Source organism: Euprymna scolopes, chromosome 23 (assembly GCF_053919585.1).
Source record: "Euprymna scolopes isolate OS-2025 chromosome 23, ASM5391958v1, whole genome shotgun sequence".
NCBI lineage: Eukaryota > Metazoa > Mollusca > Cephalopoda > Sepiida > Sepiolidae > Euprymna > Euprymna scolopes.
The window spans coordinates 49201268-49229197 of record NC_136504.1 but is presented as its reverse complement, the minus strand read 5'-3'; the positions used below and the strand labels follow the sequence as shown (position 1 = coordinate 49229197).

Below are 27930 nucleotides of genomic sequence, written 5' to 3'. Positions count from 1 at the left end.
TGCAAACATCAGCAGACAAGGCATGTATTTTTGGATGTGCAAGGTATTTTATTTGAAGAAATATCACTGCTTACCAAACTGCATCTGTTGCATCCCTGTGCCTGTTTTACAAGTATTTTAAACGGATGTGCTCTGATGAACTTGTAGTACTTTGCGTCCACTCGATATAAATACCCACAACATGATAAGCAACAAAATCTCACCCCTTCACTGCAGAGATATTTAGATGCCAGAAAGCTTTCTGCACTAATAGTTTCTTTCCTCAAACTGTTAGATTTGGAAATTTCTTTCCTGTTTCCTGCTTCCCTGACCTGTACTTACAAGCAGAAATTTAAATGTAATACAGACAGACATCTTCAGAAGGGAAAACATCATACCGTCTCTCTGGACATATTGGACTTTTTAAATCACATATCAAACACCCTGACTGCTCGACCAACCAAGTCTTACCAGCAGGGTGAGCTCAACACTGTACATAGTACCATTGCAGGTATGGTCCCACATAGTAACCCCTTATGTCCAAGTATCTCTTGTCTTGTTTGGGTGACTAAAACAAAAACTAGCATATATTAGCTATAGCATTATCGGATTGTTTATGGGAAGAAATACCTGCTAAAAGGTCAAAATTTAAAAAAAAAATGGAACTTTGCAGGCGTAAGTCTACTAAATGTGTTATTTGTACACATGCACAAATATGCACATTTATATGTTAAAGTCAGTTCATTTTTAACTATTTCTTATCCATCTGACAATAGCTCAACCGGTAATGACTACAGCTGGAGGGCTATATATTTTGGTTTCAATTCTAGCTGATGGCACCAAAGTCATTTTTTTTCTTTTTAAATCACTACTATATATTGGGTACAATATAATATGTAATAATCGATAGAGAATTGACTCCATAATAATAAATATGAAATCTGCATAAATTAAAATATCATATTTAAGTGTATTTGTATGACTGGACAACATCAAGTGCCCAACTACTATTACATAAAGAAATATTCATGCCAATAAAAAGAAAACAGCAGACTCTTCCTACAACCTTATAATTTCCCTTCCATATACGTAATATATTCTGAATCTATTCTATCAAGAAAAGTAAAATGAAATACTAACCTGTGACAAGGTCATTGGGGACCATATCTAATAATTTGAGGTCTTCATTTTTCCATCTTGTTTTTAATGGCATCTAAGAAAAAAAAAATTAATATTTCATTAACTATTTTTTTTTTATCTGTAGTAGTAGAATACCAATTCCAGGATGGATATAAGCAAAAAAATAAAATATTAGTTTTAAATTTTAATGTTTTTTCTTTGGAGAGTATGATACGGTTTTGGTAGCACCAAAACCATACCATACTCCTAAAGAAATGGTAAACTTTACAAAAAAATAATAATGTACTCACTCTGCCAAGAATACATATTCTATAATTCTTAATAATAAATTACATTATATTAGTATTAGTGATTACAATATTTTTCCCAATTCCGATACAATTACCGATTCTGTTCTAAATTACTGATTCTGATTAAATTTCTAAATGAGTTGTTTTTGTTAAAGGGGAATCGGATTACCACAAAAATCCATGTAGAATGTGTTTATATTTTTCGCAAATGTAAAAATACACTTATTGATTTTAGTTTCACTGGTAGCTTAAAATCCATAAATATATATTTCATTATTAACACGAGCCAAAAAAAATTAAGTTTGAAACAAAAACAAGGAAATAAAAATGATAACAAGAATCGTTTTCGGCATCAGAAAATAGGTACAAATTTTCCCGATTCGGATATCGCAAAAAAGTTCCAATTTATTTGATTCCTGATTCTGATTAATTGTCCCAGCACTAATTAAGGATGTTCCTGAGCATAAACCTATTGACGCTCACACATCAATTCTTTTAAAAGTGTTTTCGTTAAATTTTATGTGTTTCTGCTGTTGGACCATTTTAACAGTCAGTAATTGTGAGTATCGACCAGTATCTGAAAAAAAAAGCAAATTTGCACAAGTTTCTTATTTCAATTCAAGCAAGGCCAAAAAGTTGCTGAAACAGCTCGTGATATCAACAAAGCGTTTGGCCCAGGAACCACTTCTGAATGCATAACACAATGGTGGTTTAAGAAATTTTGTGACGGTAACGAGAGTTTTGAACATGATGAGGACAGTGGTCGGCCATCGGATGTTGATAACAATCAATTAAGAACCTTAGTCGATGCCAATCCACGCACAACTGTTCGAGAACTTGCTACTGGATTAGACGTAATGTATACACTGATTTTCAACTACTTGAGAGAGATTGTAAAGACAAAAAAAATCTTGATAAGTGGGTGTCTCATGAATTGAACAACAACCAAAAGAAACGCCGTTATAAAGTTATATCTTCCCTTCTTTTATGCAACAACAACGACCCGTTTCTCGACCGGGTTGTGACTTGCGATGAAAAGTGGGTTTTTTATGGAAACCGGCAAGGCTCAGCTCAGTGGTTAGATGCCGATGAAGCTCCATGACACTTCCTGAAACCAGAATTTCACCAAAAGAAGGTCATGATGATTGTTTGGTGGTCTGCAACTGGTCTCATCCATTACAGTTTTTTAATGTAGGCGAAACCATTACAACGGAAAAGTACTGTCAACAAATGGATGAAATACATCAGAAATGTCGACAACAACCCCCAGCATTAGTCAACAGAAAAGACCCAATTCTCCTCCATGAAAATGACCGACCACATGTTGCTAAACTGACCCTGCAGAAATTGAATGAATTGGGCTACGAAACTCTGCCTCATCTGCCATACTCTTCAAATTTCTAACCTACTGAATACTACCTTTTCAAGCATCTCAACAACTTTCTGTGTGAGAAATGCTTAAAAACCTAAGCAATATTAAAAACGCCTTCAGTGACTTCATCGCCACTAGAATGCAAGATTTTTATTTTGCGTTGGCAAAAGTGTGTTGATTCTGATGGTGCTTATGTCGATAATAAATTTTGAGCCGAAATATGTTCATCTGAACTCAAAAGTTCAAATCCAAAAGAATTTTTTTGTCAACCTGATAGAAATCTCTTTCTAGATTCTAAGCTCACATGACAATGCATTGGATATGGAGATGTAGCGACTGGATTTACCAAGATCACTTTCTTGTATAGCTCTGTATGGAAACTCCAATACACTAAAATTACCATTTACAAGCCTAGTTGTGGAGTTTAAAATCGCTAAAGTGAGATCTTCCATACAATATAATTTCTCGACAAACCCTAAGGTGGAAGGAGCAGGCATCAAAGTGTACACAGGAAGGAAATAGAAAGGCATGAATGAATTAACAACAGCAGAGGAATGACTTTGTCCAAAAGCTATACTAGGTGTTGGATATGGAGATGTATTTTGATACTATACTGTTGGATTTTGATCTACATTCTTGTGTCCCATAAAAATGACCAGAATTGTAGTTATTACGAAAACAAAGAACTGTTTACATTCCAAGGTCAGGGGTTATAAATTGCGCAATGCAAAATAGAAAAGATGAATGTGATAGGAATGTCGATTGATGACTATATAAGAGATAATAAATGACTATATAAGAGATAATAAAAACAACAGAAAACAAAAGAGAGCAGATACAGCAGTGAGCATGATTGATATCTTGACACGTTCCCTGTCGTCGAGCCACACACAAACCAACCCCATGCAACTTACGTCTCTCTCCTAAAGTCCATGTCACTTTAAGTGACCTCTAGATTAAACTGTAGAGGTCATACCTACTTTTAAATTATTGCTTGTGTTCTAACATTTTTTCTATTAAAACATTTTAACATAAATAATTTTATCTGCAAATATTTATTTCACTATAACAAAATGATATATGTCTTTTTCAAACTCTGTCTAAAGTCCACGTCATTTTAAGTGACCTTTACGTAATGCTACATCAGACTCTTGAGGTGAACCTATTTTTAAATTATTGTTTGTGTTCTAACATTTTTTTCTATTAAAACATTTTAACATAAATAATTTTATCTGCAAATGTTTATTTCACTATAACATTCTTTCTGACATTCTACTTTTACAAATATTAATAATGACCATAATAATCACCGACCAGCACATTTTTCGGCAGTGTCCTGCCAATATCTAACACATATATATGTATTGAAATAGATTATATCATTTGGCATTCATAACGACATTTAAAAATAATTGCTACTTTATATTAATACATTGTCATGTGAGCCACGTGTTGCACTTGAAAAAGACTTAAAATTCTTATAGTGTTTGGCTTTTTAAAGAAATTTGAATATTGATTTTATTTTTTTAAAAAGCACTACCTTATTTCCATATATATATATTTTCATAGATCATGTCATCCTTTTGAGCTCAGCAAAAATATAATAATGGAAGAAAGAAAAAATAATTTATTGGGTTTACCATTTCATGTAGTGCTCTGTATTGTCTCTCAATTTGTATTGTTGTTTGTTCTGCCCAATTGATGTAAGCCATGTAAGGTTTTACTTTGTGTGCTATAACAAAAAATAAATGGAACAATCATATGAATAGGCTGTAACAATAAAGAAAAAAAAACTTGAAAAGTGAATGAGATGTTTTGAAAAAAAAAAAGGGAGACTTCTGTTTACACTTAGAAACTTTTATAGTTGGAACTCATTTGCATATGTGAAGAAGATAAGATTAACTTGATTTCACCATGCTAATGAATGGACTGTAACAAACAATTGATTATCTCGCAACAACATTTAATGAACATTTCAAAACTAATCACAGGTGCACACACACACACTTATGTTTTTTCCATTGTTTATAATAAATGTTCTGTTTGTATAGATGTAATTCATTCCTATGTTATCTTATCTTGATATCGGGGCCAAAGACATGCATATTTATCCTCTACACGAGTAATCTCAAAACGATAGAGGAAGAAATGCTAATCTCAAAGAACTGATGGTCAGAATTAAGGTTCCATAAAAAACATTGTGTTTGGCAAATGAAGAGAGAACTTGCCTTCTGGCCATTGGAGAGTACAAATCAAAAATTCAGAGCAGAGTTTGGTAGAGACTTTCCACACACACAGAGGCAAGGTCACTTCTGTATATATATATATATATATATATATATATATATATATATATATATATATATACTAGCAGTTCAGCCCGGCTTTGCTCGGGCCCTATGTACTGTTCATAACTTTATGTGCATATATATATATATATATATATATATATATATATATATATTAAAAATTTTGACTCATGTCCAGGTAACCTACATCTAAAATTTCAAGTGTTTAGACGCAAAATTGGTGGAGCAGTTTGGTAGAGTCTGCAAAGGTCAACTCATTCAATTTTGACCTCTTGGCAGCCAAAGTTTTGCCCAAAAACTTATTAAAAACTTGCTGCATGTCTGAATACCCTTTATGTAAAATTTCAAATGTTTAGACCCAAAATTGGCTGAATAGTTTGTTAGAAACTGCAAAGGTAAAATCTTTTGAACTCTGACCTCTTGGCAGCCAAATTTTCGGCCAAAAACCAATTAAAAAACTTGCCACATGCCTGAATACACTTATGTAAAATTTTAAATATTTAGACCAAAAATTTACTGAGTAATTTGGTAGAGACTGTAGAGGTCAAATTTATTTTAACTTTGACTTCAATTTTGACCCCTTAATATTTATTGCTTTGAGCTCAAATCCAATTAAAAAGATTGATCCATGTCCAAGTAACCTACATCTAAAATTTCAAGTATTTAGACCCAAAATTGAGGGAGGAGTTTGGTAGAGTTTTCAAAGGTCAAATCATTGAACTTTGACAGCCAAATTTCTGGTTGAAAATCATTTAAAAAGATTTTCCTAAATCTCAAAACCCCTCAAGTCAAATCTCGACAGACAATTTCACTTTTATATATATATATATATATATATATATATATATATATATATATATATATATATATGTAAACTTGTGAGTTTGCTCGAATTTTTTTATCATAAATGCTATGCAATAATGCATAATATAGAAACTACGCATAAATAGAATTGAACATGATAGTTAAATGAAACCAATCACCTAATAAGAAACTATAGAAAACGAATAAATTATTAAAGTTTGTTTTTTTAAAGTAATATGCAAAGTAGTTAACCGTTATTTCGTAGCTTGGCTATCCATGACCGAGTATACTATGAAGTTCATTTTAATAATTATTAAATAGAAAAAGTAAGCGTTTAATGTCAGAGCAAAAAAAAAATGAAACTTTTAAGGTATAATCATCATCAGGACGGGCTCCTTGCCCGGACCAATGTATAAGGTATAATAATTTTTGAAATATAGATCGAAATTCAGTAAAATTTTGGAAAGGAAAATACGGTTTATTGTACTCACCATAAGTGATGCCATAGTGACCTTGCTCACTCTCTAAGATCTCCAAGCAATTCAACTGAAAAAGCGTCTCCAAAAGCTGAAAAGAGTGAAAAACATGAACAAATATTTTAAGAAATTTTTTGTATAATACCCCCCTTTTTAATTATTGAATCACTTTATCATTATTATTATTATTATTATTATTATCATTATTATTATTTATTTTTTTAATTATTAAATCACTTTATTATTATTATTTATTTTTTAATTATTAAATCACTATTATTATTATTAATTTTTTTAATTATTAAATCACTTTATTATTATTATTATTTTTGTTTTAATTATTAAATAACTTTATTATTTTTATTATTTATTTTTGTAATTGTTAAATCACTTTATTATTATTTATTTTTTTAATTATTAAATTATTTTATTATTTTTTTTTAATGATTAAATCACTTTATTATTTTTATTATTTATTTTTTTAATTATTAAATCATTTATTATTATTATTTATCTTTTTAATCATTAAATCACTTTATTATTATTATTATTTATTTTTTTAATTATTTAATCACTATTATTATTATTATTTTTAATTATTAAATCACTTTACCATTATATTTTTTTTAATTATTAAATCACTTTATTATTATTATTATTTATTTTTTTAATTATTAAATCACTTTATTATTATTATCATTTATTTTTTTAATTATTAAATCACTTTATTATTATTATTATTTATTTTTTAATTATTAAATCACTTTATTATTATTATTATTATTATTTATTTTTTAATTATTAAATCACTTTATTATTATTATTATTATTATTATTTAATTATTAAATCACTTTATTATTATTATTATTATTATTATTATTTATTTTTTTAATTATTAAATCACTATTATTGTTTTTTTTTAATTATTAAATCACTTTATTATTATTTTTTTTTTTAATTATTAAATCACTTTATTATTATCATTATTATTCTTTTTATGAAATCACTTTATTATTATTATTCTTTTTAATTATTAAATCACTTTATTAGTATTATTATTATTATTTATTTTTAATTATTAAATAACTTTATTATTTTTATTATTTATTTTTTTAATTATTAAATCAGTTTATTATTATTATTAATTATTTAAATTATTAAATCACTTTATTATTATTATTTTTTTTTAATTATCAAATAACTTTATTATTTTTATTATTTATTTTTGTAATTGTTAAATCACTTTATTATTATTTATTTTTTTAATTATTAAATCATTTATTATTATTATTTATCTTTTTAATCATTAAATCACTTTATTATTATTATTATTGTTTTTTTAATTTTTAAATCACTATTATTATTATTATTATTATTTTTTAATTATTAAATCACTTTATCATTATTTTTTTTTAATTATTAAATCACTATTATTATTTTTTTTTTAATTATTAAATCACTTTATCATTATTTTTTTTTTTAATTATCAAATCACTTTCTTATTTTTATTATTTATTTTTTTAATTATTAAATAACTTCATTATTATTATTTATTTTTTAATTATTAAATCACTTTATTATTATTATTTATTTAATTATTAAATCACTTTATTATTATTATTATTATTATTATTATTTTTATTATTTATTTTTTAATTATTAAATCACTATTATTGTTTTTTTAATTATTAAATCACTTTATTATTTATTTTTTTTTTTTTATTATTAAATCACTTTATTATTATTATTATTATTATTTTTTTAATTATAAATCACTATTATTATTATTATTATTATTTATTTTTGTAATTGTTAAATCACTTTATCATTTTTATTATTTATTTTTTTAATTATTAAATCACTTTATTATTATTATTATTAATTTTTTTAATTATTAAATCACTTTATTATTATTATTATTAATTTTTTTAATTATTAAATCACTTTATTATTATTATTATTAATTTTTGTAATTATTAAATCACTTTATTATTATTATTATTTATTTTTTTAATTATTAAATCACTTTATTATTATTATTTATTTTTTAATTATTAAATCACTTTATTATTATTATTATTATACATTTTTTTAATTATTAAATGAAAGAATTATAAAGAGATACACGCACAAACATCTACTAACCAATTTTGCACCTTCTTTTCCAAGGAATGAACGCAGTTCCATCATTGTACATTTACTCGGTATATCGTATGCCTTTTGCAAAAGCAGTGGACCAATGTCAAATCTGCAAAGACAAAAAGAAAAGAAACAAGTCAAGCATGCGTGGTCCCCAGTGAGTGCACAGTGAATGGGGCATAAAAAAAAAATGACTAAGTTCAGCATTTGCCCCCACCCCCACTCCATTTAGCCCCAAAAGTTCCCAGGGGACATCAACTCCTAGTGAAAATGAACAAATGGTGTAGTTCCAGTGACAAGTAAGTGTCTAGTTATATTTTGAAGGGTCAATCAGTAAATGAAGATAAAAGTGTAATTACGGGGACTTAGGGTTAGCTACTGCATTTAGAGACTGGAGACGGCCTTATTACACTAATTGGTCCCATGAAGCAGGATTGGGCAAACAAACCATACCCCCGGGGGTACACAGAGGCACATTTGAAATTAATGTTTCTGTTGAGGACAACTGATACTTGACTTTTGCATTTTAAACTTTAGGTTTGGTTGTTTTACGGCATATCAACCCTTTTCAAGTTATTTAATGCTGAACCCAGTTATTTTGGAAATAGTATTCATGTTGCATTCAGTTATTTTTTAGAAAGTTTTTATTCTTCAAACTCTTTGTATCTTCAATCGCTAGTTTGTAGTGTTTGGTTAGGTTTGGTTGATTTATAGTGAATTTTATTGTTTTTGCCCCCTGCCTTGCAGAACATGAATGAGTTTTGTAATGAGAGTAGGAAAAGTGTTACAGCATTAATGTTTGGTACATTTTAAGTTAGGAAACCAGTCAGGAAGTGTGGGGGGGGGATAAAAAGAGAAAGGGGAAATGGGAAGAAAGAAGAAGGGGGGAAAAAAGTGGGTTGTTGCTTTTGTTTTTGGTATTGCAGAACATAATTAAGTTTTGCAAAAGGAAGTAGAAAAACATAAAAAAAAGCATCAATGTAGGGTGCATTTCGTCTCATGAAGCCAATATCTTCAGACAGCCTGATCTGGTAGCACCAGCATTTTCAACTTTAATTCAAGCTATTACATAAAAAATAATTTTATAAAATCAACCATAGGTTCTCTACAGCGCAATGTAGACTACAATGTATTATGAATAAAGTCATTACAGGAAGGTATGTGAAGCTTCCTCCCCGTAAACCATGATGAGTCCCCAAGCAGGCAATCAATTGATTTGATGGAAAAATGGGTGACTTCACCGATTTCGTTGACAATAAAAGTATTGGAAGTGTGGAACGTTTGTTGATCTTCATTTAATTCCTGGCAATGTTGGGTCTCCCTGCTAGTAATTCAATATGAGTCAAAATCTACAAAACAGACCCATGAAGTTGGTCTATTCTTTGTCATTATTCATTCTCTGGGGGCCAATTAGTTTTGTCAGGAAAGGTCAGTTTTTCAGTGTTATAATGTATTAATTTGGAAAGTAAATGCTGGAGTAATCTATGATGAAAAGTTGTATGCATATGAATATGCGCAGCTAGAGAGAAAAGAGCTGAGTGAAGGAGAAGGAGAGTGTTAGGGAGAAGGTGTGAGAAAATGAGGGAGTGGGAAAGAGAGAAAAATAGAGAGAAGCAGAGAGAAAAAAAGTTTTAATAGTTTAAATAGAAAGACGTCACACATTTGCCCCAGACAATGCTGGGTAACCCTGCCTACATAAAAATAAATAAGCATTTTGTTTTTAAATGTTGTGATATAGTATAAAATTTAAAAAAAAGTTGATTACTTTTTCGGTCTGATTTCCATGATGGAAATACCTGTTGTTTCGTCACCGTTTAAAATGGAATGGATTATTGGGGCTGCTCCTCTCCACCTGGGCAAGAGACTAGCATGTACATTGAGAATACCACTGAAATAATAAGCATATGAAAAAAAACATATTTAAATAAATATTTTCATGTAAAACAAAATGCATCTATTAGAAAAGATCAAGTGGTAGTACTTGTTGATCAAAGGTTCAATCAAAAATATATACAAAATATATGCTTAAAAAGGAAATTAATCTCCAAATCATTAGTATAAAAAATATTAATAGAAAATATTACTAACTTGAAATAAAGTGGTCTTTTGTGAGACGTAAGGCACAAATATGAAGAAATAAATTGGATGAAAACGATTCTGTGTAGATCAACAATAATAACTACTTAATATAGAAATACAAATGAAAAGAAATTACTTTGAAATGAGGATATATTTAATTATCTATCGCTGAGCAAACCTCTACTAAATGTTTTCCCCATTAAGGGCTGGTCTAACTGTTTTCCAAAATGCTGTTTTGATCATGGGAGATCACTTAAGAGCAAAGCGTTACTTCCCTTTTCAACATAAAAATATTTAAAAGCATTATTTTCTAGATGGACTATTTATCCATCTTATAAAACTTGACGAATTAAAACCTTAACTAAAACAACTGTATTCAAGATTAAGGACCCTAATATGATACAAAACAAACATTTAGTAGCGCTGGAAATAAACAGAACCCCCCCCCCAAACTATCAGTTTTACTTACTGAGGAAACATTCGAATGACACGAGTTGGTATAAGTCGACCAAATGACACGACAACACCGATATCATACTTGTCTTTCATGGTTGGGATCGGCCAAGTGTGAATCATTAGACTATGTTTCTCAGCAAAACTTCGAACTTTGCACTGGAGGAAAAAAAGAAAATAATCATTAGTTAGAAAATGAGCTGAAAATAAATAGATCTATAATAAGTAATGTAGGATACAGGGATGATCAAGTGATGTGATGTATGAAGGAAAACAGACAACCAAAGGCAGAATTTAAATTACAAATCTTTATATATATATTTACTAGCGGGGTTGGGGCCGCTAGTAAATATATATACAAATACGCTTATATATGATATTTTAATTTGTCCAGATATTGTATATATTATTATAAAGCCGTGATTTCAAAAGTAAAAAAAAAAAAGAAGAATTTTGGTGCAATTAGCTAGAATCGAAACCAAAAAGCAAAACTGTAGCAATCGAAGCTTGTGACGTTAGCACTGTACCAATGTGACACATATATAAACTGATTAAAATTAAAAATAAACGAAGATGAATGTACAAAATGTATAACGATTTTTTCAATTCTGACCCATTTTTGATCCCTTTAAAAACTATTTTAACCGGCTAAAAACCCATAAAAGAACTGTCCATAAAAAATCCAATCATTTGAGGCCCTTAGCGCTGCTCTGCAACTTTTAGTTTCAGGGGAGATAGAGTTTGAAAATATGGAGACAAACATATAGCCTTTTATATATTAGTTTAAAAAGACTTGTAACATATAAATCAGTAAATATAAACTTACTGTTAAATATAACCAGGATTGTATCCTAGTGTAATGCCTTTAATAATTTCGACAGTTGATCTCTTTTTTTCAAAAAGAAAAAAAAACCTACGTCATAAAAACAAAACAACGAATGCAAATCTAAACTTCAATTCATTAATGTTTGTTTCCGTAAATTTATTTTTCTTATCTATCATAATTACACAAAATAAAATATTCCTTAGTTAGAAGATTGAGTTATGTTTAGAAAAAATAAATTGTTCAAATTGTTTTAATTAGCTGTAATTTGTAATTAACTGAAGAAGTCACCCATTTCTTGCTTAACTATCTATATTTTTCTTTTGATCTCTCACTATGCATTTTTTTTTATAAAAATCGTACCAGATAAGACGTAAAGCCACTTGATGTAAGGAACTAAAAAAATACTATTTCAAGGCCAACGATAAATGTAAGATAGAATAGATTCTGACTCCGAAAACAGCAATTCTTTCCTCTTTGTCAGGAACATCGCTCCCAGAATGTGAGGACTAAAGGACAAAATAAAGAAACGAGAGTTACGCGGCTGCCAAAAGTAAACCAAAGATCCACTTTCTACTCTCCTTAAATTTGGAGTCGAGTTGGTAAGAAATCTTTGTTTTTTTTACATAGGAGTCACCACATATCAAGTCCCTGAGACCACTCGAGGATAAGGGTTATTGAGTGTACAGTAATCAATGGTATAATATCATAGTAGTCGTTATTAATGGAAATTTGGTAGATTGGATTACTTAAGGAGGCAATTCATCAAGAATTTGTTTATGTTGGACTTGAAGATAACCAAGTTGTAGTCAGCTGGGAAGCAGGCAAACGGAAGAGAGTTCCACAGGCGTGCAGTTCTAAGAAAGAAGCATTGTTCATGAAATCTATGTTTTGATTTAGGCACAGTTAAAGAGTGGGGAAAGTTATTGACGGTGGTTTCAGCTAGACGGGTGTTTTTCGAGAAAGATTGGCGAAGGGGGACCAGAGACTGGAGCTCGGACGAGCACTTGCCGTGGAAGTAACGATAAAACAAAGACAGGCTTGTGACGTCATTTCTGTGGGAAAAAAGGTTGCAGGGAAGAGAAAAAGGCATCCCCCAAGACTTTCATAAAATTGATTATTTTCCTGCTTGTGTATTTGAAATCTATGAAACTACTGGAGAAAGAAAGCTGGCGTTTGGTAGGAATGATCTACAGTAGAATCCCGGGATATGGCATTAAAAATTAGTAACAAAAATACAGTACAGTATATAACCATTTGGATATTATTTTTAAGTCATGCAAGAATCATTTCTTAAAAAATATTTTTTATAAATTTTCAAATTGAATCAAAGACTAACAAATAATGATAGTAGCTGTCCCTCAACGAGGTCATAGGTAATCTAGTGTACTATTAAAACTCTGTGAATCTTGTTTGTTTGTTTGTTTGTCTTGAGGTGGAGAGTTGGAAGTCAGTGTTGCCAATTTTTGATGTAGTTGCAGGTGCTTTTTTTTTTATTTTAAAACTGATTCTCTATCTCTGCTGACAAGGCTTGGTTGCCCTGGGGAAAGAAAACATTGGAATGTTGATCTAGTAATTCAACTTCATAAAGAACAATTATGCAGTGCTCGATATTGGAAAAACAGAAAAAGAAAATAAAAAGAAATAAATAAAAAAGAAAAGAAAAACATAAAAGAAAAAAAGAAATGAAAAGAAATGAAAAGAAAAGAAAAAAGAAAGAAAAAATAAAAAGAAAAGAAAAAGAGATGAAAAGAAAAAGAAAAAAGAAAAATATAAAAGAAAAAAGTAAAAGAAAAAGAACAAAGCAAAGGAAAAAGAAATGAAAAGAAAGAGAAAGAAAAGAAAATAGAAATGAAAAGCAGCAGAAAAAGAAAAACGTAAATGTAAATGAAAAGAAAAAATGAAAAAAGGTAAAAGAAAATGAAAAACAAAAGCAAAAAGAAGAAAAAAGAAAAGTAAAAAAAAAGAAAAGAAAGAAAAGAAAAGGGAAAAAAAAAACAATACTGACCGGCGTAGATTTGCATGCCACCTCTATTGATTGCACACATCTATTTCCACTGCTTTCCCTGCAATAAAGGTGACAATAAAATATATCGTAAGTCACAGGTAAAATTAAGTTTCCTACTTTAGATGAGGCTGCTCATCCCAGTCATTCAAAAAAATGTATAGTGTGATGCAGTGTGCTATAGATTAAGCCAACGTGATCATGAAAATACCTGGTATTCATAATCAATTTTTTTTTTTCTTTTGCTTTCAGCCAGTTGAACTTTTAAGCTTTTAAAGAAAAAAAATGGATGCTTATACAGAGAAAGACACAAATGAAAATCACATTTCCAATCAAAAACCCTTTGATATATTTTCTTATCAGGAAAAAAATATTTATGTTATTTGAATTCTTTGGACTACTGTCTTCATCAAAGACCCATGACATAGTGGATAATGCACTTGGTAAAATTCAGTTGTAAAGTTACACTCTTCTAGAGGCTGAAGATTCAATCCTTCGTGTGGGCAACACTCAAAATTCAATTGCAAATTACTTGGGACTTCTACCCAATCATGGCTGATGAAACGAGAACATGCTATCTCTGTGGATTAAATAAAGAGTTCTGTTCGAAATTCTGTGCAGATTGCCAAGTTTAACAAGATACATCTGAAGAAAGCCAGAGATTACATCGACCAAAATGTGAAAATAACATTCATGATGAGAACAGTAGTTCGAATAATCCAAATAATATGAATAATCAATCCTCATCTCAAAAATTTAGAAACAGAAAAAAATATGTATCCTCACCAAAATTAGGAAGTTATTAAAAATAAAAATCAGTTTTTTCATATTTTGCAGGGGTCGTCCATTTTAAAAGAAATGTTAATATTGGCTCAATATGACAAACTGAATTACCTCCCCTGTTTTCAAATAATTCTTCAAAATTATACAATAAAATTGCAATCTCTGATAAAATTAATTGGTGCTTCTATATTATAATGATGAAAAAATCTTAAACTTCGAGTAAAACAAATGTTACCTAAGTAGTTGTCATATCTCAAGTAGTAACATATCCAAAAATTTTGGAAAATGATAAAATAAAAAAATATTATTCATGAAAAACGACATTTGTAAAATCTACCAATTTGAATTAAGAATTAACAGGAGAGGTAATAAGGTTTTAAGTTTCTCACAAATTCAATCATTTTTTTAATAAAAAAAAATTAAAAATTCAAAGAGTTAAGAAAGTTATTTTTAAATAAATTCACAAATTATGTATATACAGGGTGTCCACAAAGTCTGGTTACATTATGTAGCCAGACTTTGTAAAAGCATCATATAGATTATGTAGCCAGACTTTGTTGGCACCCTGTGTGTGCATATATATATATATATATGCACACACAGGGTGCCAACAAAGTCTGGCTACATAATCTACAGGATGCTTCTACAAACTCTGGCTACATAATGTAGCCAGACTTTGTGGACACCCTGTATATACATAATTTGTGGACACCCTGTATGTTGTGTTTATTTTTGTTTTCTGAATAAATTCTGTCTTCTTTCAACTTTTGCTAACGTCACGTGACCCAATATGTCCGACCCAGCATGTAATCTTATCAAACATTTTTACCCTTATCGAGACGGTTTTTCATTAATTATTATTTTTCTACCTTATTTTCTGTAATTTTTTGGATATGTTACTATTTGTGACATGACAATTATGTAGGTATCATTTGTTTTACTTGAAATTTGATATTTTTTCGCTATTATACTATAGAAGCATGAATTAGTTTTTACTTTTAATTAAATTTCTACTCATTAATTTTTCATTATGCGTAAATATATCAAAGAGTTTTTATTTAGAATGTGATTTTTATCTGTATAAGCACCAATAAATTTTTTACTTTTATTTTTTTGCTTGCCTACTTAAAATACTTACAACTCTCTTTGGGTTGTTGTTATGTTGACCTTCATCCCATGTGTTAGTAGTTTCTGTGTTAAAACTTTCAGGACAAAAACGGTAAGAGGTGGCAATTTTAAAGAGTTAACCACAAATTACTGTAAAACATGAAAAGTAATTTACGATAATACAAGTGATTTAAAAAATAAAATCAAATAAAATTATCACGTGACAGTCTTCTATGCAGCAAAGAAATATTGCACAAGTCTTCCTTGGCCTTTTGACTGGGAGCAAGGTGTAGTATCTGTTCTAGTGCTGCACTTCACCTTTTTCTGGCCTCGATCAATGGAGGAGAGGTCCTTCTAGATTGAAGCAATTTTTATTTTTGTTCCTATCCTGAGTGCCCCTTTTTGGAGAGCTGGGTTTTTACCCACATTAAAAACCGACCTTGTGTCTAACTTTGCCCACATGAGGTAGGCAAGTAAATAGGAACATTGCACAAAGGATAAAAGTGTTGAGTAATAATCATTTCCCCATCGAAGATACATTGCGAACTTGTCTATGCTCTATCGTTATTTTCATGGCAAGTGCTCGACTGAACTCCAATCTATCGTTCTCCTTTGCCAAACTTTCACACAAAAACACTTAACTAGCTACAACCACTATATACGATTTCCCCCATTCTCCAGCCATGCTTAAATCTAAATGCAAATTCCATTAACAAGGCTTCTTTTCTGCCTGTGTAACACTGTTCCGCTGGCCTGCTTCCTGGTTGAATACAACATGGTAACCTTCAAATCCAATGTAAACAATTTCTTGTTGAGCCGTCCCCATAAATAATCAAATTCTACACAATTTACACCATTAACGATTACTACACCTTACATTTATTAACCCTTATCCTCGAGCTGCCTTCGGGCCTTGATAAGTGGTGACTCCCAAGTAGAAAACAAAAATCAGTTCTAAGCGACAGTCTTCTGGGGGTTTAAGGTTCAATTTTCCGTATGAGTGATACTAAGAAAACAATTATGAATTACTTCAGATTTCTACTTGGTCATGGCTGACGAAATGAGAGCAACTTATCCCCATGGATTGAATAAAAAGGTTTGTTTGAAATTCCATACAGGTTCATGAGTCTGACAAGGTAAACCTGACACAAGTTGGAGGTTACATTGGACGAAACATTATGAAAATAACATCCAAGATGCGAGCGATAGTGCGAAATGATTAGTCCTCATCCCCCAAATTATGAAAAATGGAGATTTTTTAATCCTCCATTTATGGCAGTGTTATGAGAGGGCATTTTTTTCTTATAAAAAAATGTTATTACATTCCATTTTCCTGATAAAAATGAATAGAATATAAAAATATTCTATTTAGAAAGTTTCCAGAACAATCTGAAATCAAAAAATTCTATGCTATGACATTCTATAGAACATTAAAATATTTCATTTAGAACGTTTCCAGAAAAATCTGGAATAATCAAGAAAATTCCATTTAGACACCTATATTAGTATGCTGCACTAGCAGTGCCATTTAAATGGTTAAGACTTGCTGTTAAGAACTTAAGTAATGTTTCTAGGATGAAAACCCAGCTGAAAGAAACTCCTTAAAAGACAAATACTGCATCATTTGAAGAAACTGGAATTTCAGAAAATACAAAGATTTCTGTATATTTTCTCACTGACCAAAGAAGAAATATTTTAATATTTTTATTGTTAGATTTTACCCATACATAAAACATTTGATTTGAAGTTAGTAGTTTTTATCTCCCTTTTACCATCAATTTTATTTTTACTTTGATTTTGACCCAAAATATCTTAAATTACAATTTTAAGATGATTGTTTAGTTTTAGTTTTTCTGTAATTTACAAAAATTAATACCTGGTTAACGATGGGCAGCCCTGCTAGTTGCTTATAAGCCGGCAATAAGGGAAGACAGAAATAATTGTTTCCTTTCTAATGATGGGAAGAGACAGAATAAGAAGGGAAGGAATGGGAAGATGTTCTAAGCAAGACTGTTTCCAAAATACAGATTGATTTGATAATTCAAACAGATAGGACATCATATTTAAATGTAGAGGTTATAAGTTCAAGCCTCACCTGGGGTATAATTATTTTAATTCTGATTTTGTCTTAAAATGAACATAAATTAAGTTTTAAAAGTTTGTTAATGGAAATCACAACCCTGAGTAGCCCTGCTAGTATATTCTATAATAATAAAGCATTTGTTCTGTTATTACTAGGGCTAGGACAACAGCATATTCTTTTCATTGTTTTTTTACTCTCGAGTATATATACGACACAGTTAGATACAATTAATCAACCGAGAATCACATCACTGTACATATAAACATATATTATACCAATGGATATATACCTGAATATCAAAACAAGGAAAAGAATATGCTGTTGTCATAGCCCTAGTGGATAGCAATTACATGGCCCTATGTTGGATAGCAATTACATCATCTAGTGTTAATCTTGACAAGGGTTTATTTAGCTGGTTGGTTGTTTTGTTTTACGGTGTACCAATCCATTTTTTGTCATTTAACGCCGACTTGAATTTTGTAAAAGTTGAACCAAAAGTAAAGAACAGTCTCACCAAGTTTATATATTTTAACAAATCAATACACATAACAGATTTATATATCTAACAAATTAATATCTTTAAAAGTTCATATATTTAACAAATTATAAATTTTCAATAGATACACGTTTTATAAATAGGTTAGGTTCTATGCCATATTGACCACTCTGGGTTATATAATCCGACGTGTCTATTGAAAGTTTTAGGCAGATATCCAAACATACATACATACATACATACATACATACATACATACATACATACATACATATCTTGAAGCAGACAGCTAAGATTTATACTATAGATATCTATATAAAAACAGGAACGTTTGTATATTTGGTTTATTTATTTGTTTAATTAAACGGAAGTGAAAGTTCCTGTTAGTTCTTTATTTGATCCATTTTTTTCTAGTTTGTGAACCAATGATCTAATGCTCTGCTTCAGTGTAAGTAAGGAATTGCTATACTCACGAACGTGATTGAGCTCCACTCGTTATCACCAGACACATGATAAAAAACTCATGAATTCATAAACAAATGTGATCAAGATCGTTTTAGAAACATTATAATACACGCTGTCCTCAATCGTATCGAGCTTGGTTCATAGGAGGTTAACGTGCTCGAATTAGTAATGCTTCGATGATAAGCAGGTGAACATTACAATTTAAAGCAGCAAGAACTCCTCGATCTAATATTCACAGACGACATGAATTGAAACAAATACATTGAGGACATTGCCAAGGCTGCCGCACAAAAGGTGGGCTCCGGTTATCGTGCTAGAAAATTAATCGCACCAGAGTGCATCCTATATCTTTACAAAGCCAAATTTCGCCTATGAATGAAGTCAGATCCAGCCTACATACGTTGTGTGAATATATATATATTTCTGTGGAAATATATTTATTTCCTTATAATATATACCAATCCTTATTTAAGAAGCTCAATGTAATTACAGAGCAATATAGTGAATGAATGACAAAAGTCTACATTCCAAAGTTCATGATGTTGTCCATCTTATAAGTTATTCCTTTAATTCAGTTGACTTTTACAATTCTTGACAGTATCTGTTTCATAGCATAAAATTAATCACTTAATTTTTATATCAACCATGTCATTTAATCATGTCAAAACGCACTTTATTTCCTTTTGACGGATTGATCGTTGCTATTTCTTCTGATGAGTTAAGGGCAAAATAGATTCAATAGTTGATATAATAATTAAGTAATTGATTTTTTGCTATTAAACAGATACCATCAAGAATTATAAGTGTCAGCTGAATTAAAGGAATAAATTATAAGATTGTCAACATCATGAACTTTGGAATATAGACTTTTGTCATTTATTCACAATATATATATATATATATATATATATATATATTTCTGTGGAAATATTCTTTATTCACTTATATTTCCTTTTTATATATACCAATCCTTATTTAAGAAGTTCAATGTAATTACAGAGCAATATAATGAATAAATGACAAAAACCTATATTCCAAACTTCATGATGTTTACCATCTTACAATTTATTCCTTTAATTCTGTTGACATTTACAATTCTTAAGAGTATCTGTTTCATAACACAAAATCAATCACTTAATTATTATATCAATCAGTGAATCTATTATGCCCTTAACTCATCAGAAGAAATAGAAACAATCAATCCATCAAAAGGAAATAAAATGCGGTTGGACATGATTAAAAAATCCAAAAATTGGAAGAGAAACTTCAAATACCTTATAGTTTGCGTACATAACGCCATTTTAAAATTAGAAATTATATATATATATATATATATATATATATATATATATATATATATATTGCACATATCTGACATTTTTGACCTCATTAATGAGGTCAAATAGAAGTAGCGGGTTAACTTTTATTGCGGGCACGTGTCAATTCTGTTTTTAATACTTAAATAAATTCAAACGTGTTTCAGTTACTCTTTATTGCTGACCGAGCGGGTAACGTGTCAGGTTTTTTGCACACTTTATTTTCTACCTTTGCCTCAAGGCTTTGGGTTTGATCCTAACTACTTACGAAAACTGTTTTTTAAGCCCCCTCCCCCAACACAAACACCTGGGCCACGATTTTTTTTAAAGAAGTTTTTTTTTTATATAATATTTAAACAGGGTTATTACTTCGCTTTTGTTTTGATTTGCCCCCCCCTCCTCCCAACACACACACACACACCTCTAAACACCCGGGCAACGCCGGGTACCCCTGCTAGTATAATATAAATCTAACCTGTCTGTTTACATGCATGTATGTATGTGTGTTTGTGTGTCTGCCTAAAACTGTCGACAGAGACAATGGATTTTCACAAGATCAGTATTGTTTTAAAGCTTGACCCTTCGGATGACAAATATTGTAAACTTGGCTAAAAACATTAATTCTTTCGCTCTCAGCTGGGTACTTTTCTACAAGGAGGGGAGTTGCTGTTTTCGCTGATATTTTTGAAACTCATCCCTTCTTTTCAATTGACTACCCTTAATTTAAACCCTCACCACTTCTGGTTTGGCGATGGACACAACGGCAAAGACATCATGTTTTTTTTCCACATTCTTTTCCTCCTTCGCGGTATGGGTTCAAGCCTGCCTGCCTGCCTGCCTGCCTGCCTACTACCTCTTTTTTTTTTTTCTGTTCAATACACACCACTAAATACCCGGGCACCCAAACTAGTATAATATAGAAGGTTGGAAAGTGTTCCACAAAAGTAGATCGGATAATATGGTAGGGAGAAAAATAACTATATATGAGGTAAGGCATGTCAGGGCCAGCTGATTGATGAGATCAGGTGCCATCAGACAAAGTGGTGTGTTGCAAGCTGTTGACCACTCTGTTACTGGATCAATGACTGTTGAACCACCAGTATTCGTGTTGACCTCTTACAGGTAGTCACCCAACGCCAACAGGCGGCCTCATTGGGGATGGGAGTCTTGCCCTTCTACAGAAGTGTAGCTGATCGGGTGAAACAAGGGTTGAACTATGTACAGATCGAAGTGACACAAAGTTTGGGAAATAAATCAGTCCTTAGGAAAAGATAACAGAAAGAAAGACCTGAAAGTTAGGTATCAAGTCAAATAGGTCAAAGTAGAGTCAAACAAAGATGTCAGTCGATATGACAATGACGTCATGGATATTGAGGAGACAGAGAAATGAAGGTTTCGGTAAATCTTTGGCTGACAGCATAAAAGGAAGACAGAAACAATTACTTTCTTTCTAGGGATGTAAAAGGACAAAATAGGAAGGGAAGGAATGGACAAATGATTTAAACAAGATTTGATTTGATACCTCAAACGTTTAGCATGCAGTATTTAAAGGCAGAGGTTATGAGTTCGAACCTCACAAGGGCATAATTATTTTTACTCTGACTTTTTCCTAAAATAAACAAAAATCTTCAATTAGAATATTAAAAAGATTGTTTATGGAAATCAGGACACAGGGTAATCTAGGGTATTCTGCTAGTATATATTTAATAAAGTATTCTGTGTCACTATGTGTTGGCTTTTCAGAATTTACTTGCTAAAATCTTACACCGATTTTTCATTTTACTTTAATTCTTTACTCTAATCTACACTCTTTCCGAAAGTTAGGATTCTGGGTGACGCCGTGTAACCCTGCTGTTTATAATTAATGTACATTCAAATTTGTTATATTTTAATTTTGATATATTCATTCCATACAATAAAGAAGTAAAATAGATACTCACATGTTGTTTTTTAGTATTTTCAAGGTCTCCAGGGAAAAATCATCAGAACCAAAAAAGAGGATTTTCCAAGGTGGATATTTTTTCATTTGATAACTCGGCCCATTTCTGCAACAACTGGATGTAGAGATTTGACGTCTATGATGGTCAAATGTACCCAGCGGCAAAGTCTTTTTAAAAAATTTATCATTTTTTAAATGTTTCAAGCTAGCTCCAGAACCAGCTATTTTTTGAAGATATAAAAAGTTTAATTTCCTTAAAGTCCACCAGACCGAATAGGAATACATAATAAATTTGATTTGATTTTTTTTTCTTTGTAATTAACAAGTTTTAATAAATAAAATATTTCCAAGTTAGCTCTTGTCCATTGGGTAACATTCTTTATCTCTTTAATCTCTGGTATTCAAATTATTGTCCATTCTGAAAAAGAAATGAAAAATAAAATATAAAAGCTTCATGAAATAATGACAAATAAAAAAATAAATATTTTTAAAGACAGTGAGAAACAGGGGAGAGAACTTACAACATTGCAAAGTTTGAATCTTTTTAGTATGTTTCTTTCAAATTGCTTAACTTGAACGGAGCTTAATGATTATAGCAGGATCTATTTCTCGGCATTTCCTAGGGGAAAATATAAAATATTTATTTTAATTAAAAGAAAATCAATAGTAGAGCCAAAAAGAAAAATATCCTGGATGAATATAAAACTGTAACTATTTTTAATGCCAAAAAAAAATCACACCTATTACGATGGGTGTGATAGTACTTCTTAATAAATAAATAAATAAATAAATAGTTTTAATATTCACAGTCATATATGTTTTACATTTTAACCAATTTAGGATTATCAAAAAAGTATATGAGGGAGCATATTTTTGCTAGCTCAGTTCTGAGTCTGCTAGTGAATAGCTGATTATGACAATTTCTTGTTGGCATATTTAGATCAGGAAGGCAGCCTCATCTGGTAGCACAAGTTAAGCATTTTGAGGTGACCACCACCAAGGAGGAGATAATGTCTGGGATGATAATGAAATAACAACAGAATAGGTACTACACTACCACCTCCCCTTGCTAAAAAATAGGAGCCCTGAGAAGATGGTATCTATCAGTAGCGTAGCAAAGAGGGGAGGCAGAAGGGGTAGTCTGCCCCGAGCGGCACATGCCAGGGGATAGCATTTTGAGCGGGTAAAAATAGAAAAAAAATTAAAATAAAATAATAAAAAGTTAACCCGAGCTATTAGCATTGCCAGCTGTAAGTGCTCTTTCTTGAAACTGAAGCTCATAAAGAACTACCTCTGATCAGCAATGAGCCAGACAAGGCTTACATACTTGGCAGTTCACTCCATAGAGAGCAAACTTGCCAATGGACTGAATTTTGATAGTGTTATTAATAACCTTGCCAAAAAAAAAAAAAAAAAAAAAAAAAAAAAGAAAGATGTGAAAAGTTTATTCATAAATTTTCAACCTACTTGATGCTTTGCAGCAGTTCTCTTACAAAAAATATTTTTTTCGTAATATTTGCAAATTAAAAATGGATTTATTTAAATATTTTTTTTTAAAACAATTTTTTATTAAAGAAGTTCAAAGTTAATTATATTTGTTTGTGTAGCCAGTTGATTTAACAATTTTTTTTATAATTTGAATTATACGTTTTTGTTTAGAAAGATCTTTGGTTTCCTTTGTTTGTGTATCCAGTTTGCATGGCCAGTAAAAATTAATTTAACAATTTTTTTTTTATGATTTGACTTGTATGTTTTTTTTTTTTTGAAAATTTTTTCGTTTTTCTTTAATGACGACTGTATATGTATACAAGTACTGTAATTGGACTAATACCAGCAGCCTAAAATTAGATCCTTGATTGTAATTCCATGAAAATAAATAGTTTGAGGACTTTCTGGGATTTTGAAGGTTAGTACGATAGTTGAAAGCTTCTGTTCAGTGTCTAAAGATAATGGATACTCCCTGTAAGTATAGCTGTGCGTGAAATTGTGAGGCAAGGATTGCACAATCTCCAACCACACCTCTCCTGAATCGGCACTGCTTGAGTCCAGTGGCAAGGAGAAGTCCAGAACGACTGGAAACAATGCCGAGATAAGCGGAGAGCACGTACAGCACCTGGAATTCCCAAATGGTCACTCATTTTAGTACTGACCAAACTCAATGTTGCTTAACTTCGGTGATCTAATGGGAACCGGTGTGATTATGTTGTATATAATAATATGCAATAGTACAATATCCCTATATATAATAAAAGAGGTGCAGTTTTCCCCTCTGGACAAAAATACTGTAGGTTTGCAACAACAGATGGCACATACAAATTTATTATGTTTACACTATTAGCCATTTCCTTATTTAACTATAGAACAACATTTTAGACACATTAATTTGTAATATTAAAACATTACATTTATTCCTAGGAGTGATATCATTATCAATGTCATCAACTACAGAGGAAGTAGTTCCAATTTCACCCTCTATTCCATAAGTCCTCTTACGATCCCATTCATCACCGCATGTTTTTATACTTTTTCCTGCTTTCCTGTGTCTACACCGTCATTAACTGGCTACTGATTACATACACATCGCACACTTTTACCACTTTTCATCTACACAAATAATATTTTCTTCCTTGCTGAAATCTGAACCAGCTGATTGGTTGAGAAGTAGACATTCTCGAATTCTGCTATTTGCTCTTTCCACCATTAAACGAATGGTCCGCCACTTTAAAACATGCCACCATTTTCTATATCTACATTAACTTTGCTTTTCTAGACTTCTCCACTATTAACTAAACTAATATTATATTAACTAAACCTGTTCATGATGCTATTATATTCCTACATCATCAAAGGACACCCGAGATATTACACAAAAAAAAAAAACTTCTGCACAAATACACAACAGGACATTTACAAATCACAGATAAAATAATTCTCCATAAATAAACAATAAACAGAATTATATCGCTACTGGTTTTATTTTGTCATAACTTTTAGGATATCATTTATTATACATCCTAATTACATTTTCTTTTTTTTTAAATTGGGTTTGCTATCATCACAAGTTAAATGTACACGTTAGATCGTGTTTGTACTTAGATTACATATTGCTTCGCTAACATCCGGTAACGGGTTACAAAACCAAAAAAAGCGACCACACAAAATGAAACAATGGTTTTTGAGGAAACGAACACGAAAAGGCACTGATTTATTTATTTGATACTTGGATTTGGAACCGGACGTTCAAAATCTGCATGAGTACCGTGTTTTGTTAAAATTTTCTGTTTATTGGTGAATACATTAGGTTTATTTTTAAGAAAAAAGAAATTATTTTTTACCTGGGAGGGTGGAGGGAGGGAATGCTACTACCAGGTAATGCGGATTAACGGGTCTTAATTAGGGCTATGACAAGAGTATATTCTTTTCATTGTTTTGATTTTCAAGTATATATCTGACACAGTTAAGCACAATTAATCAATCGAGAACCACATCACTCTATCTAAAATCATATAAGATATTAACTGATATATACTCGAGAGTCAAAATAATGAAAAGAATATTCTCTTGTCATAGCCCTAGTAATAATATAGTTTTGACATCAGACAGATACCAAATCTCCATTAGTAATAGATATGTTTAATTAAAATGGAATAGGTTTGACAATTGAAACTTTTGATCACTGTTGCCAGCAAACTTGAAATTTCTTTCTTTTTTTTATAAGGTAAAAATCATTTGTGAACTATCAATGATTATTAAAAAATGAAATCTTTATTTGGATTATTCAAACTACTCGTCTCATTTCTGATGTTATTCTTACAACGTTTCGGTTGATGTAACCTCCGACCTTATTCAAGTGCATCTTGTCAAAGTTGGAAACCTAAATGTGGAACTCAGGAATCTAGATAGAATTTCGAACGGAATCCTTTATTTAATAAACGGGAAAGGATTGTTCTCATTCTGTCAACCATAATAAGATAGAAATCTTAAGTAATTCATAATTGTATTTTTAACTGCCAAAAAAATTGATTGCTACGCATACTTGTTACACCAAGATGAGAACAGTAGTCAGAATAATCCGAATAATACAAATTATCAATCTTCATCTAAAAAAAAACTCACTTTTTTTTAATTCATAAATCTAAAATAAAAAGTTTAAATTTAATATTATATTTGTTTTCTACTTGAATTTCCCTCATTATTTTATTAGCACTATTTATTTCGCCATATAATATGGCATCACATCTGTGTTTTCTTAAGCCCATTAATATATGCAATATGCCTTCAATAAGTTTCCAGACTTTTTTCGTATGGTCACTTTTATTGATAGTACACAAATAAAACTCTAGTCCTCTTCAAAGTAATCTCCTCCGGCTGCAATGCACTTGTTGTACCGTTCCAACAACTTCTGGAAGGTCCCATAGAAGTCTTCTTGTGTGAGCATATCAATGACCCTCATCACATCCTCTTTCATCTCCTCAATTGTCTCATAAACACAGCCTCTAAGGTTTTCTTTGAGCTTAGGGAATAACCAAAAGTCACAGAAGCAAGGTCTGGATTATAGGAAGGGTGAGGGATTGTCTTAATGCCCATGACGTCTTTCTGATCTCTGTTGAGTACCTTTGGGATAAACTTTTCCCAAATCTCCTGCATCTTCAGTTCCTTGCAAATAATTGTGTGTAAAGTTCTCACAATGATATCAAACGGTGCACCTATTGTCTCTATAGACACACAACAATCATTATCCATGAAATTCTTTATTTGGCCAATCAACTCTGATATTCTGACTTCCTTACTCCTCCCACACTTCTCAACATCCCTTACAGACTCCCTGCCTTCCTTGAATCTTTGATGTCACTCAAAAACTGATGCTTGGTTCATGCAAGATGATCCAAGAGCAGTCTGAAACATTCCATACGTTTCTATGGTATTTTTTCCAAATTTAAAACAAGATTTTATTGCATATCGTTCTTCTAAAGTGTCCTCACGTCCAGATTGCATTTTTGAAATTCACCAGCTGTGACAATCAGACTTTAGTAGGGTGTATTCTAATTCTTACTATAGCTGTTCATTTGAACCTGAAATCATAAAAATTGGTCAATCATCTTATAAGATGTATAGCAATAACATACTGAATTTTCAAGAGTTTATGACAATTTTAAATGAATGTACAAAAATTCTGGAAATGTATTTAAGACACCTCGTATGATTGAAATAGAAGATAAAATGTGCCCGTAGCTTCTTTTTTTCTTCTTTAACAAAATGAAAAGCAATTCATTCGTGGTATGACCCATTTATCCTAAAATTCAACCACAAAGTACATTCTTCTTTGGATTTTTTACATAATATGAATACCATAGGATTTGTAGATGTCACTATTACAAGTCATCTCAAAAATGGTTAACTGGTATTACCAGATGAGTGTGTTTCTGACCTAAAATGCACCAAACATTGATGTTATCGTGCCCCTCCCCTTTTCCTTTTTGCAAAACCAAAAACAACAATTTTCCTTCTTATGTTTACCTCCCACCCCAATGGAGCCAACAGTTTTCTGTGGTTGACAGCCTGTGACATTTAAGGATAGGATCTTGGTGGCTGAGCAGCCCATAAGGTAGATATGGTTATTTGAAAATATAAATAACTTGAAGTATAAAAACATTTATTAAAATAATTGCATTCTGCATTAAATAACCTAAAAAGAGTTGAAATACCATAAAATAAACAAACAAAAAATGATCAAAATGGTTACCAAGTTGATTTTAACTCTCTTCTCTATACACACATATTTATCTCCTTTTGTCATGATGCCAGGGGATGTCCTGATCTGCCTAATAAAAAGGGATGCACATGATCACTCTCTTGTTTTCTCTCCGATGA

At 30.7% G+C, this 27930-nt stretch overlaps 1 protein-coding gene across 4 annotated transcripts in view; it reads right to left on the bottom strand.

Annotated features, from left to right (window-relative positions):
• Positions 1–27930, bottom strand: part of LOC145245885 (methionyl-tRNA formyltransferase, mitochondrial-like) — a 66978-nt gene that overhangs the window by 12022 nt on the left and 27026 nt on the right. For 2 of the 4 annotated variants that reach the window (XM_080107609.1, XM_080107608.1), the window contains 8 exons: positions 22061–22477; positions 13874–13931; positions 11059–11201; positions 10276–10398; positions 8517–8619; positions 6386–6461; positions 4422–4513; positions 1120–1192 (listed from right to left, as the gene is read on the bottom strand). In XM_080107609.1, coding sequence (XP_079963735.1) covers positions 1120–1192; positions 4422–4513; positions 6386–6461; positions 8517–8619; positions 10276–10398; positions 11059–11201; positions 13874–13931; positions 22061–22344 — 952 coding nt within the window. In that variant the 5' untranslated portion in view covers positions 22345–22477. Of the gene's footprint in view, positions 1–1119; positions 1193–4421; positions 4514–6385; positions 6462–8516; positions 8620–10275; positions 10399–11058; positions 11202–13873; positions 13932–22060; positions 22478–22580; positions 22680–27930 lie in introns of those variants that run through there. The other 2 variants (XM_080107610.1, XM_080107607.1) reach the window with 2 other exon arrangements.